The sequence below is a fragment of the Eriocheir sinensis genome, chromosome 66, assembly GCF_024679095.1.
Source record: "Eriocheir sinensis breed Jianghai 21 chromosome 66, ASM2467909v1, whole genome shotgun sequence".
In the NCBI taxonomy this organism is placed as follows: domain Eukaryota; kingdom Metazoa; phylum Arthropoda; class Malacostraca; order Decapoda; family Varunidae; genus Eriocheir; species Eriocheir sinensis.
In genome coordinates this window covers 9421657-9440004 of record NC_066574.1, presented here as the reverse complement: position 1 = coordinate 9440004, position 18348 = coordinate 9421657, and the positions used below count along the sequence as shown (strand labels likewise).

Here is an 18348-nt window from a genome sequence, read left to right as displayed (position 1 = left end):
TTTATGCTTAGGGTGTTGGTGGTGCTTGCTCCTGCCCGGGTGTTTGTAGTGGATATGTGGTGTGGTGTGTGTTGTTATAGTCTTCCAAATATGTCGAGGCCGGTGTGATGTTGGCTCCCGCTGGTCCTTTCCTCCCCTCTGCTCTGCCACTCAGTCCCAACACCTATCTCCTCCTCTCATATGTAAGCTATAGGTAACATATGAGAGGAAGAAATAGGTGTTGAGACTGTGTGGCAGAGCAGAGGGGAGAAATGGACCCGCGGGAGCCAACGCCAAAACGGACTCGACAATTTGGTTTCACTATAGGTTAGGTTAGTTTCTGTTTGGAGGGTGTGAGTGGAGGAGAATGTGCGGTATAGAGAGAGAGGAAGAGGAGAAAAGGGAGAGGGAGTGGGGAGAAAACGAGAGAAATGTATATAAAAAGAGATGAAAAATGTCAAAAAAGAAGGAAAGAGCGAAAGACAGATGAACAGACGGGCAAACAGATTGAGTTGTAGATACGTAGATAGATAGATAGATAGAGATAGATAGATAGATAGAGAGAAAGAGAGAAAGAGAGAAAGAGAGAGAGAGAGAGAGAGAGAGAGAGAGAGAGAGAGAGAGAGAGAGAGAGAGAGAGAGAGAGAGAGAGGTCACCCTCCCCTCCCCTCCCTCCCTCTCTGATGACCTGTGATTTTCCCTGCCCGAGGTGATGGCGGTGGTGGCGACAGGGTCAACCTCCGCCACTCCACCAATCTCATTAAACACCACTTATGGGACAAAGGCGGCGACCCACTAATGCCCCGCGCGGACCCCTGGCGAGGAGGAGGAGGAGGAGGAGGAGGAGGTCAGGTCAGGCGGGGTTCACGGGGCTAATCGCTTCACAAAGGGATGGAGAATAGCGACCTGAGAGCTGTTGGACTTAAGGACACCGCGAGAATGACCTAAAATAAACAGCTTCAGTGACGGCAAACAAAGCTCACACACACACACACACACACACACACACACACACACACACACACACACACACACACACGAGCGGTATGTAATTGCTGGAATGAAGGAGAAATATATATAGGAGGAAAGGAAGTACAGAGAAACGGGTTGGAAATCATTCTAAAATTGCCTCTGTGATGATTATGAAACCAACTCTTCCTTCCTACTCCTTAGGTGATAATTGATGCATGGAAGGAAGAAGGGAAGGAAGAGGAATAGGAAGGAAGGAAGGAAGTTAGGAGGAAGGAAAGGAGGAGAAACGCGTGGAAAATCATTGTAATAGCCTCTGAGATGATAGACGAACCGCCTTAATTTCTCTTCGCCTCTAGACACTCGGAGACACACGGGAGAAAAGTAATGTAAATAAGGAAGGAAGGAAGGAAGGAAGGAAGGAAGGAAGGAGGAAAGGGAAGAAAAGAAGGAAGGAGGAAGTTAAGGAAGGAAAGATGGAAGTAAGGAAATCAAAGTAGGAACACCCAGTAAGGAATGAAGGATTGAAGGAAGGAGGAAAGGGAAGGACAAAAGGAAGGAGGGAGTTAAGGAAGGAAAGATGGAAGTAAGGAAACCAAAGTAGGAACACCCAGTAAGGAAGGAAGGAATGAAGGGAGGGAGGGAAGAAAGAAAGAAAGGAAGAAGGAAAGAAGGAAGATAAAAATAAAAAGAAAGGAAATACAGAAAAATTAACCAAGCTTGAAGAGTCTCTGGTCGGTATAATAAGACACACTCGCTTCTCACATCAGCTATTTCTAAAGGTCAAAGAGGGGGTCAGTCGGGTTCTAATGAGTGTTCCTTCAGGTTCACGGTACAGAAGAAGGGTCAGACTACCACCAGGGTCATCAAACTACTCCTGGAAATGCCCACAACTCCTACGACAAAAAGCCTTGTCAAATAGATGTTCTTGGGCGACGAAATAGCTGTTAATACGACCCTTTGTGTTCTTATATCCCAAGACACAATAGTCATAAACACTGTCTATATAGAAGGAACGAAAAAAAAGAAGAGTATGATTACGTAACGGCATTCGATAGATCAGAAGGCAAATTAACCGGAAATAATACGTCCTTAGGAGAGAGCGTGATGCTGTGCTATAAGGAAGTTAGTGTCATTTAGGAGGACGATGAAGAAGACAGAGGTGAGAATGATGCGGAAGTGCGGAAGAGGAGGGAAGGAGGACGGAAGGGGGAGGGACGAGGAGGAGCCACAAACGGATCAAAGGTCTTCGCGGCTGCCCAGGGGTCCTCCTCCCGCCCCTTAGCTCACAGCGGGGGCGCGAGAGGGAGATGAGGGATGGACAGAAGGTGAGAGGAGGAGTGATGGGAGGCAGCCGTGTGAGAAGGAGGGAACAAGAGGGAGAGGAAAGAGAAGGAGTGGACAGGGGATAAGAAAAGTGGACAAGGAAAGGAGAATAGATGGAATAGATGGGAGGGATAGACAGAGGTGGATGGACAGGAAGAGAGGTGGATAGAATAGAAAAGAAGAGAGAGATAGATGGAATAGGAGAGAGGGATGGGCAGAGATTAAATAAAGAGGGAGAGGAAAAAAAAACACTGGATGGAATAGGAGATGGGAAAGAAAAAGAATACTGAAAGGGCAAAAATAAGGAGAAAGAAACAGAGCAAAGACAGAGAGGAAGGAAGGTGGCGGGGGGGGGGGGGGGGTAAGGAAGAGGAGTTTATTGAAAGAGAGAGGAAGGGAAAGAGGGAGGGAAAGGAAAGAGATCTGGAGAGATTAATTTAAACGCTCCTTCCTGACATGAGGCGCAAGGTCCCGTCTCCAGTAATCCCTTAATCCGCCGTGAGAGAGAGAGAGAGAGAGAGAGAGAGAGAGAGAGAGAGAGAGAGAGAGAGAGAGAGAGAGAGAGAGAGAGAGAGAGAGAGAGAGAGAGAGAGAGAGAGAGAGAGAGAATATCATATCTTTATGTTCTATGCGACAAACAAAGATAAAATAAATACATAACAAAGAAGGTTAAAGGTGTATATTCTTCCTATTTAGTTGTCAAATTTAAAACTCATATACCTAGAAAACGACATTGCATTGAACATCTGAGCTCTATAACCATAACTCATCATATCATAAACTTAATAACATGCACAACAGGAGGAACAGACCATTTTCGCTATAGAGACTAAAGGGCAAGGAAAAGATACGACTCCTTTTGCAAGTATAGAAGTTTAGTGGGAAGTTTAGCAGTCTGCTTTGGACAGGGCATCATGTGGTGGTTGAGGCGCCAGAAAGAAAGGGAGGAGGGAAATGTGATTGGTGAAAGAAGGAGGAGGAAGATTAGAAAGGAGATGAACCAATGGAAGTAGAGGGGAAGGAGTAGGAGAAAAAGGAGCAGAAATAAGAAGAAAAAAATATATATTCTTTGGCAAAAAAAGACAGAGAGAGAGAGAGAGAGAGAGAGAGAGAGAGAGAGAGAGAGAGAGAGAGAGAGAGAGAGAGAGAGAGAGTCCATCACGGGAGGAGGCGGGCACTCTACCTTGGCCTGTTGAGGGATCACGCTCGGAGGCTGAAACAGAAGACGGTCGCGTTCATGTGGGGGAAAAGATTACGTATGGGGAGGGTGGTGGGGGGGTGCGAGGGGCAGGCATACGCTGGGGTAGGAGCAGTGAGGAGATGTAAGGAGAAGGAAAGCATAGATACAGATGCCAGTCGCCTTCATGTGTGGGTAAAGGTAGGAAGGTAGTCATTAGAAGGTTGTGAGGGTGGAAAGGAAGGAAAGTATGAGAAGAAACGCAAGACAGTCGCATTTATGTGTAGGGGAGAGTGCTTGTGGGGAGATTATGTGTGGGGTGCGGGAATGCAGGCAGACAGATGCTGGGCGGTTGTGGATAAAGGGAGGGAGGGAGAGGGAAGGAGCTGGTGCAGGGGCGGAAAAGGACAGTGTTCGAGTATAAAACAGAAGACAACTAAAGCGAGGAGATGGAAGGGAAGGAAACTGGAGGAGGAGAACGGAAAAGAAGAAACATAGATGGAACAGAAGAATATGAAGTCGGAAAAAAAAGAAGGCAGGGAAAGAAGATGCTGGGCGGTTGTGGATGAAGGGAGGGAGGGAGAGGGAAGGAGGTGGTTACATTGCTCGAGTAAGACAGAAGATTAGCAAAGCGAGGAGGTGGAAGGGAAGGAAACTGGAGTAGAAGGAAGAGGAGGAGAAAGGAAAAGAAGAAGCAAAGATGGAATAGAAGAATATATAGTCAGAAAAAAAAGAAAGCAGGGAAAGAAGAGACAAACGAGAAGATACTGAAGAAACAAGTTGACTGAAGAGACAAAACTGGACTTTCATGGGGAGGGGAGGGAAGGGAGGCATGCAGCTCCCATCCGTGTCGTGGCGGCTTCTCAGAACACAAAGGTGAACATTATAGCAACAAAACATATCACTGGGAACACCAAGACCTGACTAGTACACGACCCTAACCTTACACCGACTCTTAACTCTCCAACAAAACATATCACTGGGAACACCAAGACCTGACTAGTACACGACCCTAACCTAACACCGACTCTTAACTCTCCAACAAAACATATCACTGGGAACACCAAGACCTGACTAGTACACGACCCTAACCTAACACCGACTCTTAACTCTCCAACAAAACATTTCACAGGGAACACCAAGACCTGACTATGTGCGACCCTAACCTAACACCGACTCTTAACTCTTCAACAAAACATATCACTGGGAACACCAAGACCTGACTAGTACACGACCCTAACCTAACACCGACTCCTAACTCTCCAACAAAACATATCACTGGGAACACCAAGACCTGACTATGTGGGACCCTAACCTAACACCGACTCTTAACTCTTCAACAAAACATATCACTGGGAACACCAAGACCTGACTATGTGCGACCCTAACCTAACACCGACTCTTAACTCTCCAACAAAACATATCACTGGGAACACCAAGACCTGACTATGTGCGACCCTAACCTAACACCGACTCTTAACTCTCCAACAAAACATATCACTGGGAACACCAAGACCTGACTATGTGCGACCCTAACCTAACACCGACTCTTAACTCTCCAACAAAACATATCACTGGGAACACCAAGACCTGACTATGTGCGACCCTAACCTTACACCGACTCTTAACTCTTCAACAAAACATCACTGGGAGCACCAAGACCTGACTATGTTCGACTGTAGCCCAACTGAGACTCCCGACTCTCTTCTTTCATATTCAAGGCGCGGAGGTGAACACTTAAGTAACACAATAAATCAGTGGGCATGCCAAGACCTGACTACATGACCCAAACACAATTCTGACTCCTCTTCTAACTCTCGTCCCCCATGCCGTGTAAGCCGCCGCGGTCCTCTTCCTCCCGTGGTTTTAGTGTGATATTTTTCCGCTTTAACTTTATCCCATCACGATCCAACAACCACCACAACCCAGCCAGCCACCATCACCCCTCCAGCGCTATCCCTCTCCCTTCCCTGTCGCCTGCCCCCCCAGCTCGGCCGCTCTCCCCACCCAACCAGCTGGACAGTGCTACGTAAGCGACACGCCCCCTTCCCCCCACGCGCCCTTCTCCCTACGCCAGGAGCCTTCACAGAAACGGTCTCTCACCCAAACTATACCAGATGTGATACTTTGCTCCCTCCCTCCCTCTGCCCTTCCTCTCTCCTTCCCTCCCTCCCCGCCTGCCTGCTTGCCCTCTTCCCGCGTTGCCTTGCTGCCGGAAACACTAATAAGCAACTGCAAGCAACAGGGACATGATCAATATACGACAGCCGCCACCACCACTACCGCTGCGTGACTCGACCGGAATAGCCAGCCCGTTGTTGACGTCCGCGAGAGTTTGCAGGAGAAAAATCTTGTTCCGTAACATTCCACTGGAGAGGTAGATAGATATAATAATAATAGAGATAAAGAGAAAGAAAGAGAGAAAGTAAGAGTTAGAGAAGATAGTATTAGAAGAGGATAAAGTGTAACAGGATTAAGCTGCGTTAGTGAAATATTATTGTGAACGTACGTAAGCAACTCTTAGTGATTTTTAAAACGGTGAATAGGAATCTGTTTAGCATTTTTAGCCTTTTGTACACGATTCCACGACACACACACACACACACACACACACACACACACACACACACACACACACACACACACACACACACACACACACACATAATCACAGTTCCTCGCCAAAGCTCGTTCTTGTATTAAAGCTTCGTTGTGGTCAAGGGAACAAAAACAAAACAAAATACATAACACCCTCCTGCCTTCCTTTTCCCTTCCTTTCCAATAAGAGAAACATTCAATTATCACTTTCTTTCTCCGACATTTGTGGTCAATGATAAACTATTTTGCCATTCGTGGAAGTGTGAGATTAAATGAACTGAACCGAAGGGGAAATGCAAGCGAATTAATTAAACTTATCCTCTACCCCCCTCCCTTCCTCCCCTCTCCTCCCCTCGCCCCCTTCTTCCCTCCTTTTCCCCTCCTCCTCCGTCTCGTCACTTCCTCCTGTTGTCCCTTTTCCCAATTCTTCTCTCCCATCCCTCCCGTCTTCCTCTTTTCAGACCCTTTATTCTCCCTCTCCCTCCTCCCTCTATATTGCTTACCTTTCTCTTCCCTTTGCCTTCCCTCCTATCTCTTCTAATTTCCCCTGTTTTCCTTTCCTTTCTCTCCCTTTCCACTTATAGTTTTGACCTCCTTTTCCTCTTTACCTTATTACTCCTCCCCCTCCCTTTTCCTGCCAACTTCTCTCCCTCCTCCCCCTCCTTGATACCCTTAACTCCTCCCTCGCCCCCTCCCTGCTGACTTTCACCCCACTACCCCTCCCTGCTACCTACTTTTTCCTCTCTCCCTCTCTCCTCTTCCTGCTGACATCCCTCCCTCCTACCCCCCCTTATACCCCTTCCTCTCTCCCCCTCCTGCGACCTCTCCGTCTCCCCCCTCTCCACTCTCCCCCCTCCCCCCAACACAGGACTCGCGGGCCAATCTCCCTCGTCACGGCAAACATGTAATTTATCCGCACACCCTCACTGGGGCAGCCGCGGTGAGTGTGTGTGTGTGTGTGTGTGTGTGTGTGTGTGTGTGTGTGTGTGTGTATTACTGTTGGTCTCTGTCTCTAAATGTTCTCTCTAAGGAATATCAGTGTATGAAATGATTCCCTTCCTTGTGGTTGCTCCCTGTTTCTTTGATACAGGAAATTCATTCTCTCGTTGGTCTACGAGAATTTCCACCCAAAAGTGTGTAAGAGAAAAGATTCAGCATACTTCAACACAGCGTCTCCCCAAAGTAACGTCCCTATCTTCGGCATCACTATCATGGCCGGCATCACTATCAGTTATGTGAGGCTGCTCGGTAACGCGGTGAGGCTGTTGAATGTCACACAGCCACCGAAAACTTGCGCAATCTTTTGAAGCATCGGTGTGGCGTGCGGTGTTAGGCAGCTGGCGGCGGTGCATTAGCCGGGGATTTGGAGCGGCGAATTGGGGCCGAGGGATTGTGCAACCCGTGGATATTTATTTGCAGGGTGCGCCGCGAAGGTGAAGCCAGCGCCGAGGGAAGGGTTCCGGGGACGTCCCAGAGACCGGCAGCACCTGAGTCTTTGTTGATGCTTTATATTCATAGTGTTTTGCCTTTGTGGGCGGGTGGGGTGGATAGTGGTGGTGGTGGGGGGTTCTGTGCTATTTCCAAGACCAATTCGAGTGAGTGAAACCAAAACTGAAGTACAGTTTTATGGCGCCTATTAACAAATACCTTGCATCAGGAGTGTAATGACTCGGCTCAGCACTTGCGTAGAATGAGTGGTGAGGTGCTTTCTTTTATTTCCAGGTCCTATCCGAGCGAGTGAAATTAAGTTGAAGTACAGCCATTAACATATAAGTTACATCAAGAGTGTATTGAGTCAACGCTGCCCGCCCGCAGGGGATGACATGAGTGGTGAAGGTGGCTTGTGTTATTTCCGAGTCCAGGCCAAGGGACTGAATTTAAAAATGAATCTTTATGGTTCCTATTAACAAATAACTTGCATCGAGTGTAGAGTGAGTCCGCTGCACTTATAGAGTCTTAAAAGAACGAGGCTGAGCCAATCGGTAATAGACAAGTAAATATGATGAACACGTAACCAAGGGTGCCTCAAGGGCTCCCGCCGCCCCTAATGAGACCACGCAAGCGAGAACGTTTTGTACGACGGCGGAGCAAGTGATTCATGGCGGCATTATGTTGTGCCGCGGTGTAACAACACTTCGTGTATAATGCTGGTAAGAATATATCCGTTCTTAATCCCCCGGCTTGTTATTGGCATGAACACGGACATTTCAACATGCAAACACGCCCCTCCGCCATTACCCTTAGCGGCAGATTTATGTCCTGTGCACGAACCATGATTTACTGCCGGCTGTGTCCTTTTGGCGTCTTTAAGTTACGATGTAGCTTACCGTGCATAAGGGAAGGAACGCAATGGATGTTGATAACGAATGTAATGTGGTCAGGAATAATAATAGGGTAGCGAACGGAGGGCTCGACCGGCCTCGCCTCCCCGCAGCAATATCCACTAACTTTACTCTGTGTAATTACACTCCAGCGAAAAAATATTGCAGTGTAAATAAGGAAATGTATTGGTTTTATTTCTCGAGCTAATGTGTTCAGTGGTGGAATATTTACTGTGTTACGGAGGGCACGAGGAGCCGCGCGGGGCGTCAGTGTGCTGGGCTGGGTGACGGGCGGGGAGCTGCGGCCTTAGCGTCACCCCTCCCCGCCCTCACCCCCTCCGTCTGTGTCACTGCTGGGGTGGTGGTGTTGATGACCTGCCTGAGCTGTGTGCTCTGCCGCGTGTGCAGGCCTGGGAGTCGCGCGGCCAGGCACTTCTACGGCTGTTTAGGACTTGCGTCAGTCTGCCAAGCGACGCGCGAGAAGCATCGGAATGTACTCCTAGATAATTTATTTACCCGCACTGACTCTAACCTGTGTTTTCTGATCCCGATACTCTGTTATAGATATTGCCAAAGAGATCTCTTATTGTCTTTATTTTTCCCTTTATGTCAAGAGATTGTTGTGTTTCTGCCATTTCCTACGTCCTATTCCTGGCCGAGAGATCGTTTCCTATAATGTCAAAGCGATCTTATAAGGTCAGTATTGTTCCCTTGGTCAGGTTGTTATGCCGCCTCCCACGCCGCCATCCCTGTGCGAGCTGAGCATTACCAGGCCGCTGTGCCGTTGTGGTCAGCTTTGACGGCGGGGATTCAGTACACGGCAGCCTTTGTGTGCATTGCTTAAATGCGCCGAGTGTTCCCAGTGTCTTCCCAACACTCCATTCTTCTACCTCCTCCTACCCCTCTTCCTTCTCCCCATCACCCAACATCCTTTTTCACTACACTTCCTCCTCCCTCTCTCACCCGTATCCTTCCTTCCTTCCTTCCTTCCTTCCCACTCTTCCTCTTCCCTTCCTCTTCTTCCAACTCCTCCACCATCCTCCCTCTCACCCCACCACCAAACATCCTTTAATTACCGTCTTCCACCGCTCTTTTCGACTAGTTATTCTTTTCCTCCTCTTCCCGTTCCTCCTCCCCCTACCTTTCCAACATCCCAACATCTTCCTCTTCTGCCCACCATTCTCCTATACCAGTCCTCCAACATCTCCTTTCTCCTCTTCCTCCCCTTTCTCTATCCCCTCCCCCACCCCATCCTCCTCCGCCCTCCCACGTCCTGTCTCAATAATGACCCGAGTGAGGTGTCGCAGGGCATTATGAGCGACACGTCACCTCACAGACAAGAGGCGACGACAACAAAAGCGTGAGAAGTCGCCCGTCCACCCCTGACGACGATGACGACGACCAATCCAAGCTGACATTGTTTTCCTTTCTTCGCTTTGTTCCGGTTTCCCTCTCCCTCTCTCTCCCTGTCGGTTGCTTTCTTTTCATTTATTGTTGCTCTCTTTCCTTTATTCTTCCGCCTGTCTTTTCTTTTTGTTTCCTCTTATTTATATGTGTGTGCAGGTTACTCTTCTGGTGTTTCTCCTCCCTCCCTGTAGTGGTTAATGGGTTATTCTTCACGATCTCATTCTATGTCTTTTATTCCGTCTATTATTTTCCTTCTATTTAATACTTTCCGTTTCGTCTATTCTCTACTCCCTCTTTCCGATCTCCTTCCTCTTTTTTTTTATTTTCGATTTTCTACTTCTTCCTTTTCTCCTTTTCCAGTATCACTCAGTTCTTTAAGTATTGGTGGGTTGTTGTTTTTTTGTATTCGCCGTTTTGATCTGGTTGATGTAATGTTATCGATTCTTTATTTCCTCTCTCTCTCTCTCTCTCTCGTTCATGTATTTCTATATTAGCTTGTGTGTGTGTGTGTGTGTGTGTGTGTGTGTGTGTGTGTGTGTGTGTGTGTGTGTGTGTGTGTGTGTGTGTACGCGCGCACCTGGACGCCTCACGCTGGTTATTGGGCTTCCTGATTGTTGTCCCGCCGAGAAGGTTTTGTCGAGGCCAATTTGACAACCGACGGTGGGTGCCCTGTTGTGGCCTTCCGGGGGGGGAGGGAGGGTGGAGAGGGGTAGTGAGGGAGACGGGAGGGAGAGAGGGAGAGAGAGAGAGGAGCATTGAGGGAGAGATGGGGAAGGTTATATACCAGGTGAAGAAGGGGAGAAAAGGAAGGAAAGGAATCAGGAAGGAGGATAAAGAAAGGAAAAGGAGATCAAACAGGAAGGATTGGGGAACAAAGTGAAGGGAAAGAGAGAAAGAGAAGAAGAGAATGGACGAGAGCGAGGGTTGGATGCCAGGGGAAGGAGTAGGAAGAGAAAGAGAGGAGGAGTCAGGGAAAAGAAGAAGAGAAAGAGGAAGAGGTGAAATAAAGCAGAAGGGTAGAAAGAAAAAAGATGAGGAAAAGGAAGAAGGAGAAGAGAATGGACGAACGCGAGAGTTGGATACCAGGTGAGGAAGTAGAAGGGCGAGGAGAGGAGGAGTCAGGGGAAAAAAATGAGGAAGAGAGGAAAAACAGGCAGAAGGATTGGAGGAAGGATGTTGAGAAGGGAGGGAAGAGAGAGGAGAGGAGATGGAATGAAGTGATGTTAGAGAAGGAGTTAATTGAAGATAAGAAAGAATAAAAGGAGGAGAGTAAGGGAGGGAACGTAGGAGAGAGAGAGAGAGAGAGAGAGAGAGAGAGAGAGAGAGAGAGAGAGAGAGAGAGAGAGAGAGAGAGAGAGAGAGAGAGAGAGAGAGAGAGAGAGAGAGAGAGAGAAGGGAAACGAAGTAAGAGAAAGAAGGGGAAGGGAAAGGAAGGTCCCGGGTGGTGGCGATGGTGGTAGTGGTGGCGGTGGTGACGGTCGCCGCTTGTCAACAGTTCGGTGCGTTTGAAGGAGTGTCGCCTTTGTCGGGGCACAATAGAGTTGTCTTTGGGCTCTGAATGGTCAAGCCGCCCCCCGCCAGGGATTATGCTTTCCCTTCGGCCTGTGCCCCGTCACCGCCCCTGCCGCCGCTGCATCTGGACCCCGACACAGCAAATATCCAACCCCCTCCTCCTCCTCCTCCTCCTCCGGCGCTCTTTGTGTAATATTTTTGCTGAATGTAACGCTTGAAAAAGACCGCTCCGCCGCCATGTCTCGAAATATTAGAGATCAAATAACACAGTTTCCCCTGACTTGGGTACACGTCAGGAATACGAGAGAGAGAGAGAGAGAGAGAGAGAGAGAGAGAGAGAGAGAGAGAGAGAGAGAGAGAGAGAGAGAGAGAGAGAGAGAGAGAGAGAGAGAGAGAGAGAGAGAGAGAGAGTGTGTGCAATGTTTCCTTATTCTCATTCGTATTAAAGTCTTCCCTCTGATCATAAGACGAGGTATCAGGACAGTAGGAAGGAAACGAAAAAAAAGAGATGGAAAAAAAAAGGAGAAGGGTAAAAGGGTGAATGGAATGAAAGGAGGAAGAGAAATTGAAAGGGAGACAAGAAAAAAATGGAAATTGAGTGTAATTGAGTCAACAAAACAGTGAAGAAATGGGGAAGAAAAAAAGAAAAAGAGGAAATGAGGGAAAATCAATTAATCCCAAGAAAGGAAGGGAGGAAAAGAAAGAAGGAAGGAGAGTGGAGGGAGAGAAAAGAGAAAGCATCCGTCATGGGCCGAGGGAATATGTTCTTATGACAATTCTCTCTCTCTCTCTCGGTTGTCCTGCGGCCATAGATGATGAATTGGTCAGGAGGGGAGACCGCGAGGAGATTCTGTTATATGCTTCCTCCTCCTCCTCCTCCTCCTCCTCCTCCTCTTTTTTCGCTTTCGTTTTCTTTTTTTTTTCTTTTCTTATTTTCTTTTTCTTGTTCTCGTTCTTCTTGTTCTTGTTCTCGTTCTTGTTCTTGTTCTTCTTTTTTTTTGTTCTTGTCCTTCTTCTTCTTCTTCTTCTTCTTCTTCTTCTTCTTCTTCTTCTTCTTCTTCGTCTTCTTCTTCTTCTTCTTCTTCTTTTATTGTTTATCTCTTAACCAATAATTCTCAAACTCAATTTCATCATATTTCAGAGAGAGAGAGAGAGAGAGAGAGAGAGAGAGAGAGAGAGAGAGAGAGAGAGAGAGAGAAGAACGAGAGAGAGAAGGCAAAAAACTCCATGAAGACGAGAAGCATTCCTAATCCATCTGGACGCACCTCTCTTCCTCCTCCTCCTCCTCCTCCTAAGGGGCTCTGGAGGTGGCGGTCTTATTGGCATTATCCCCATTATGTTCCCTTTATTCCCTTATTTCACACCGCAGCCGACACAAAGGGCAGCTGGGAGAGGAGAGAGAGGAGGAGAGGAGAGGAGGGAGGCAGAGGGGAGGGGAAAGAGGAGGGGGAATGAGAAGGAAGGGAGCTGAGAAGAGAGGCTGGTTGAGAGAGAGAGAGAGAGAGAGAGAGAGAGAGAGAGAGAGAGAGAGAGAGAGAGAGAGAGAGAGAGAGAGAGAGAGAGAGAGAGAGAGAGAGAGAGAGAGAGAGAGAGAGAGGGTAACATCGAACAAAAAGGAAGAATGAGAACAAAATAGAAAAAAATAACGAAAAAAAACACTAAAAAAAACTGACTCACTTGAATGACTAAATATTTTGGATAATTGGAAAATACGACGCAGGTGAGCCGGGGAGATGACAGGTAGGGAGGGAGAGAGAGAGAGAGAGAGGCAGGATGGATTAGAGGAGGAAGATAGAAAGATTGATTGGCTGAGGGAGTGAAAGAATGGAAGGATAATTGTTAAAACTGTAATCATAGGGCGTGATGGACTGTGTGTGTGTGTGTGTGTGTGTGTGTGTGAGAGAGAGAGAGAGAGAGAGAGAGAGAGAGAGAGAGAGAGAGAGAGAGAGAGAGAGAGAGAGAGGCAGGCAGGCATGTAGAGGGGGAACAAGAATGGGAACAACACATAACAGAGAAAGGCAGGAAGAAGAAGAAGAGGAAACATGGATATAGACAAAGGAATAAAGAGAAGAAAAGGAGGGAAGAGAAAGGAACAGAGAGGAAGATAAAACCAGAAGAGTGACTAATGGGGGAAAGAGAAGGATGAGAGAAGAAGAGAAAGATGGGTAAGGAAAGTTAAGGGATGGCAGAATAGGAGATAGACTGGAATAAAGAGGAGGAAAAGGAGGAAGTAGAGGAAGTTATGGTATGAAGGCAGAAGACAGAATGGGAAAGAGAAAATGATATAAGAGGAAGAGGAAGATGCTGGGGAGGATGTTATGGAGTGGAGGGAGCAGAGGAAGGAGTCAGAGTAAGAGAGACGAGCCAGAAGAGAAAGAGGAGGAGAAAAGAGATAAGAAAAAGAGTCAAGGGGGTAGATCAAGGGTGAGGAAGCAGGGGAGGAAGACAGGGGTGAATAGAAGAGGCCAGAAAGGAAGGGGACGAAGCAGGGGATGTGTACAAGGGGAGGAGATGAAGGGGGTAGGCAACAGCAGGGAAGGAGGGATGAGGCAGGGGAGGCAGGGGAGGCAACAGAGGGGCTAACACCGTGACTGTGATTTATAGGCGATCGAGGTCTATAAAATTTCATGGCGTCACGGACAGACAGAGGCCGAGGCGAGGGTGTGTGAGGGGCCCTGCGACCATCCATGCCCCCCCCCCTTCCTCCCTCTCACTCACCCCCCTTGACTCCTCCCCTGCCTCCCTGTCTACCCCATACAATAACCTCCACTCCTTTTCTTGACAACGCCTTCACTGCCAAAAATGCTGCCAACAACACTTCTTCTTCTTCTTCTTCTTCTTCTTCCTTCTTTTACTCCTCCTCTTCCTCCTCCTCCTCCTCCCAGCACCACCGCCACCATCACAAATACCTCCACCTCTTCCACCCTTCCTTCTCTCTCAACACCATTTTCACCACCAACTCTTTCAACACCACCCCCTCCACCCACCTTCCCTCTCCTCCCAACACTACGACCGCCACCACCATAGCCACCATCATCACCACCACTACCATCACCATCATTATCATCACCATCGTCATCACTACAAACCATAGCAACACAAGTCCCACAACACCACATCACCACCATCACCTCCGCCACTTTCACTCACTAAACAGACAAACAAACAAACGCAGAAGGAATTCCAAACACTAGACGCGATTTAACAAACAATAGGAATGTTAATGTTTTATCTTCGTCATTATTTTCTTTCGTTTTGTTTCCAAGGTCTCGAATCTGTAATATATTTGTGGTGTGTGTGTGTGTGTGTGTGTGTGTGTGTGTGTGTGTGTGTGTGTGTGTGTGTGTGTGTTTAAGATTATCTGTTGGTCCGAACTTTTTTCTTATTTTTTTTTATTTGTTGACGTTTTGAAATATTCCTTCCGCTATTTTACCTTTTTACATCGGCTTAAGTCTTATCCTCAAGGGGAGTGTATAACCACCATCACCTGTAACTATTGTCATCATCATTTTCAACAGTACTACTAGTCCTCTGCACGACACAAACCCTCTCCCAACGTCCTCCACTCCTCTATCTGTTACGTCACTGCATCATGGTCGAAATTATCCTGGAATCTATTATTTTGAAGACTCTTTTGTATTATACGATCAATCTCTTCATGCTCTTTATTTAGCAACGTTATTATTTTGGCAACTCCATCTGCTCCTGGTATAGTAATGCTGTGCTGAGGGCGATATTTTTCTCCTTCTGTCTCTTTTTCGTAAACCTGAAATCTTCAATGAAAGGGCGGTACAATACGGCCACGTCTTACAGGCCTTTATTTATATTTTTAATACCTCATGAACTGTCTCAGGAAAACATTTAGAATTTCTTTGATATTTATTTTTCTAGTATCCTAGGAAATGTTTCTAATGAAGTAGCAAACAGTTTACACACATCATCTTACTATAGTCTGTTCACTTAAGTCTGACCCAAGCTGACAACATGAAGCTAAGCGTGTTCGTAAGCACAGTGTAGATTATCAGAAAGTGCTGCGTGAGATAAATACAGAGGTTAAAGAAAACTTGGAAGCCATAGCAGTAGCCAATCAGCACTCAGCTTGCAAATTCGCTTAGGTTTATATTGTCTGCTTGGGTCGGACTTAAGTGAACAGACTAAAGCTATTTTTCATCCTATTACACCTTGAACTGCCTCGTAGGAACATGTCTAGGGCTCTTTTTTATACTTATCGTTAGTATCCCTAGAACTGTCCGTGATGAAATAGGAACACAGTACAGCCACATTGTCTTATAAGCATTTATTTATCCTCTTAGTAACCCTTTAACTATCTCTCAGGTGTATGTCCTGGACCCATGATAACTAATTTTAGTATCCCTCGAACTATCTCTAGGGAAACAAGAAAACAGTACAGCCACATCGTCTTATAAGCATTGATGTATTGTCTAGCATCCCTTGAACGGTGTCTTTGGTCCTCTTTTTTATTATCTTTGGTATCGCTTAGACTGCCTATATAACCCGTAAAATTTAAAAGGCATATAAAAGATAACCTCGGAAATCTTAGCCACGCGCGTCGCCATGATCACGAGGAAGTAAGTAACCAGCGGCCGACCTACCTCCCCTCCCCCCTTTCCCCCTCCCTCTCCCCTTTCCCCCTCCCTACCCCCCTTTCCCCCTCCCTAACCCCCTTTCCCCCTCCATTCCCCTTCCCCCCCTAGCCTCGGCCTGACGTGTTCGCGCCGCCCCAACACAAACACGGCTTAAGGCGGCTTATCCCCAAATAGTTCAACACCGCCACACAAACATTGCCCCGGGGCCTCTCACTCTTCCTCTCCCTTTTCCTTCTCAGTTTTATTCTTCTCTCTGTTTTTCTCTCTCCTTCAGCCACCACCACCACCACCATCACCACCACCACCACAAGAGCAACTCATACCGATACACATCATCACATTCATCCTCATTATCATCATCACCATCGTCAGTCATCACCAACGTTACCTAGAAGTCATCAACACCATCATCACCACTAGCAATAGTCCTGTTTTCCCTTACTTCTCTGCAGCCATCTTCCATCATCATCATCATCATCATCATCATCATCCTTATGCTAGTGTCTAAGCTACACTACCATCATCACCATCACCACCATTATCCTACTGTCAAAATCACATAACATCACCATTATCATCATCATTATCCTACCATTCAAATCACATATCAATACCAGTACCATCATCACTACAACCTCTAATCCATATACTTTCATCGGCACCACCACCACCATCAACACCACCCCCCCCCCCCCCCCCCCACCACCACCACCATCATCATCACCATCACCACCACCACCACCATCTGCCGAGGTCTACCAGAAACCAACACGGCAGAAAATTTTATTGGTCTTCTCTCCGTTGTTGTGGGCGAGCGTGACATTATCGACCAGGCGCCTCCTTGGTCGTATTGGGGTCGAGGGCCGGGGGAGGGGTAGGGGAGGCGGAGGGCAGTTAGGAGTGATGGGGGGTGTAGGCGTCAGGGAGAGGTGGGAGAGGAGGAAGAGGGGAGAAAAGGGGTTAGGGTATAGGGAGGGAGGGAGGGAGGTGGGAAAAGGGAGAGGAAGAGAGGGAGGAAAGGGAGGGAATGAGCTAGGCTACAGGGAAGAATAAGGGAGAAGGAAGAAATAGGAGGGGAAGGGGTGGGTAGTGGTAGTGGTGGTTGTGGTGGTGGTGGTGGTGTGGGTGATTGTGTCAGAAAGCGTGGTGGTGATTGTGTAGTGTAGTGGTTGTGGTGGTGAAGGTGGTGGTGTGTGTGTATCTGTTGGTGTTTTTGGTTAAGAAAATGTGGTTGTGGTGGTTTTGCATGGGATGAAGAGAGGCAGTTGAGGTGGTGTAGATGGTATTTTTGGTAAGGTTAGTGGTGGCGTTAGTGGTGGAGGTGAGGGGGAGGCTTGAGTGCTTGGAATAGGACCTGGTGAGGAGTAAAGGATCTTGAGTGGTGGTAGTGGTCGTGGTGGTGAGGGCGGTGGTGGTGTTAGTGGTGGAGGTGAGGGGGAGGCTTGAGTGGTTGGGTCAGGACCTGGTGAGGAGGAAAGGATCTTGAGTGGTGGTAGTGGTCGTGGTGGTGAGGGTGGTGGTGGTGGTGTTGGTAGTGGTGAAGGTGGCAGCTGATATTAACTATATGCAAATTACTTGAATAGTTTATAGTAATTCCAGCCTCATAAGTTACTAAGGACCCATGAATAAGAGTAACCCTGCATGAACACCCCAGGACGTGCAAGCCAAGTGTTCGAGAGGCAAATGAGAAAAAAGAGCGACGGGAAGTTTCCACGAATGAAAACTCTGAACGATAATAATATAATCAACACTGAGCCGCCGCGTCGCTCCCTCCATAACCCTGTCGCCGCGAGCAGGTCGGTAGCGGAGCGAGGCAGCGCCCCACGAGTGTTAACAAGCCCCCCGCTGCTCCCACTCGACAGACCGTTTACCCTCGCCCCTCGCCCGCCCCAGGGGTCACCTCGCCACCTCGCATCCCTCATTTGCACCTCAGAGTCAGCAGGTTACGTCTTAGCGTGTTCATCCTTTTCCTCATGGTTCAGGAGGCAAAGCAAGGGCGAAACAGCATTATAGAAAGATACCCGTAACATGCTACTTCTGTAATGGGTTTTTTTCGGAGATGATGAGGCAATGGAGGTGAGGAGCGTTGTGTCGGCATAATGCAAGGCAGTTCCTGTGCACCAACGAAGGGTTATCGTTGTTCATGAGGCGGTGTATGCGTGTGAACCTTTTTGGCGTTCGTCACCTATGGAGCGGCGGTGACGGCAGGGAGTTTGAACCTTGCTGGACTTTTTGGAGGATTGCTCTGAATCATTGGTGGTGGTGGTGGTTGTGATAGTGGTGACGCTGTTATTGTTGTTATTATTGTTGTGTATGTGAGGTGCCTCTCGCCGCGCCACCCTCTCGAGTTACTCCATGACTCGTGTTCACCCTCACTGTGTAGGAGAACCAGCCACTCGTGTGTCAGAGAGAGAGAGAGAGAGAGAGAGAGAGAGAGAGAGAGAGAGAGAGA

At 47.8% G+C, this 18348-nt stretch overlaps 1 protein-coding gene across 4 annotated transcripts in view; it reads right to left on the bottom strand.

The window, feature by feature from the left end:
* The window catches only part of LOC126987847 (transcription factor Sp9-like), a 108630-nt gene that overhangs the window by 55551 nt on the left and 34731 nt on the right, over positions 1-18348 (bottom strand). For 3 of the 4 annotated variants that reach the window (XM_050845277.1, XM_050845274.1, XM_050845279.1), the window contains exon 2: positions 3458-3487. The exons of the other annotated variant lie outside the window; for it this stretch is intronic. In XM_050845277.1, coding sequence (XP_050701234.1) covers positions 3458-3487 — 30 coding nt within the window. The remainder of the gene's footprint in view (positions 1-3457; positions 3488-18348) is intronic. 4 annotated transcript variants of the gene reach the window in all.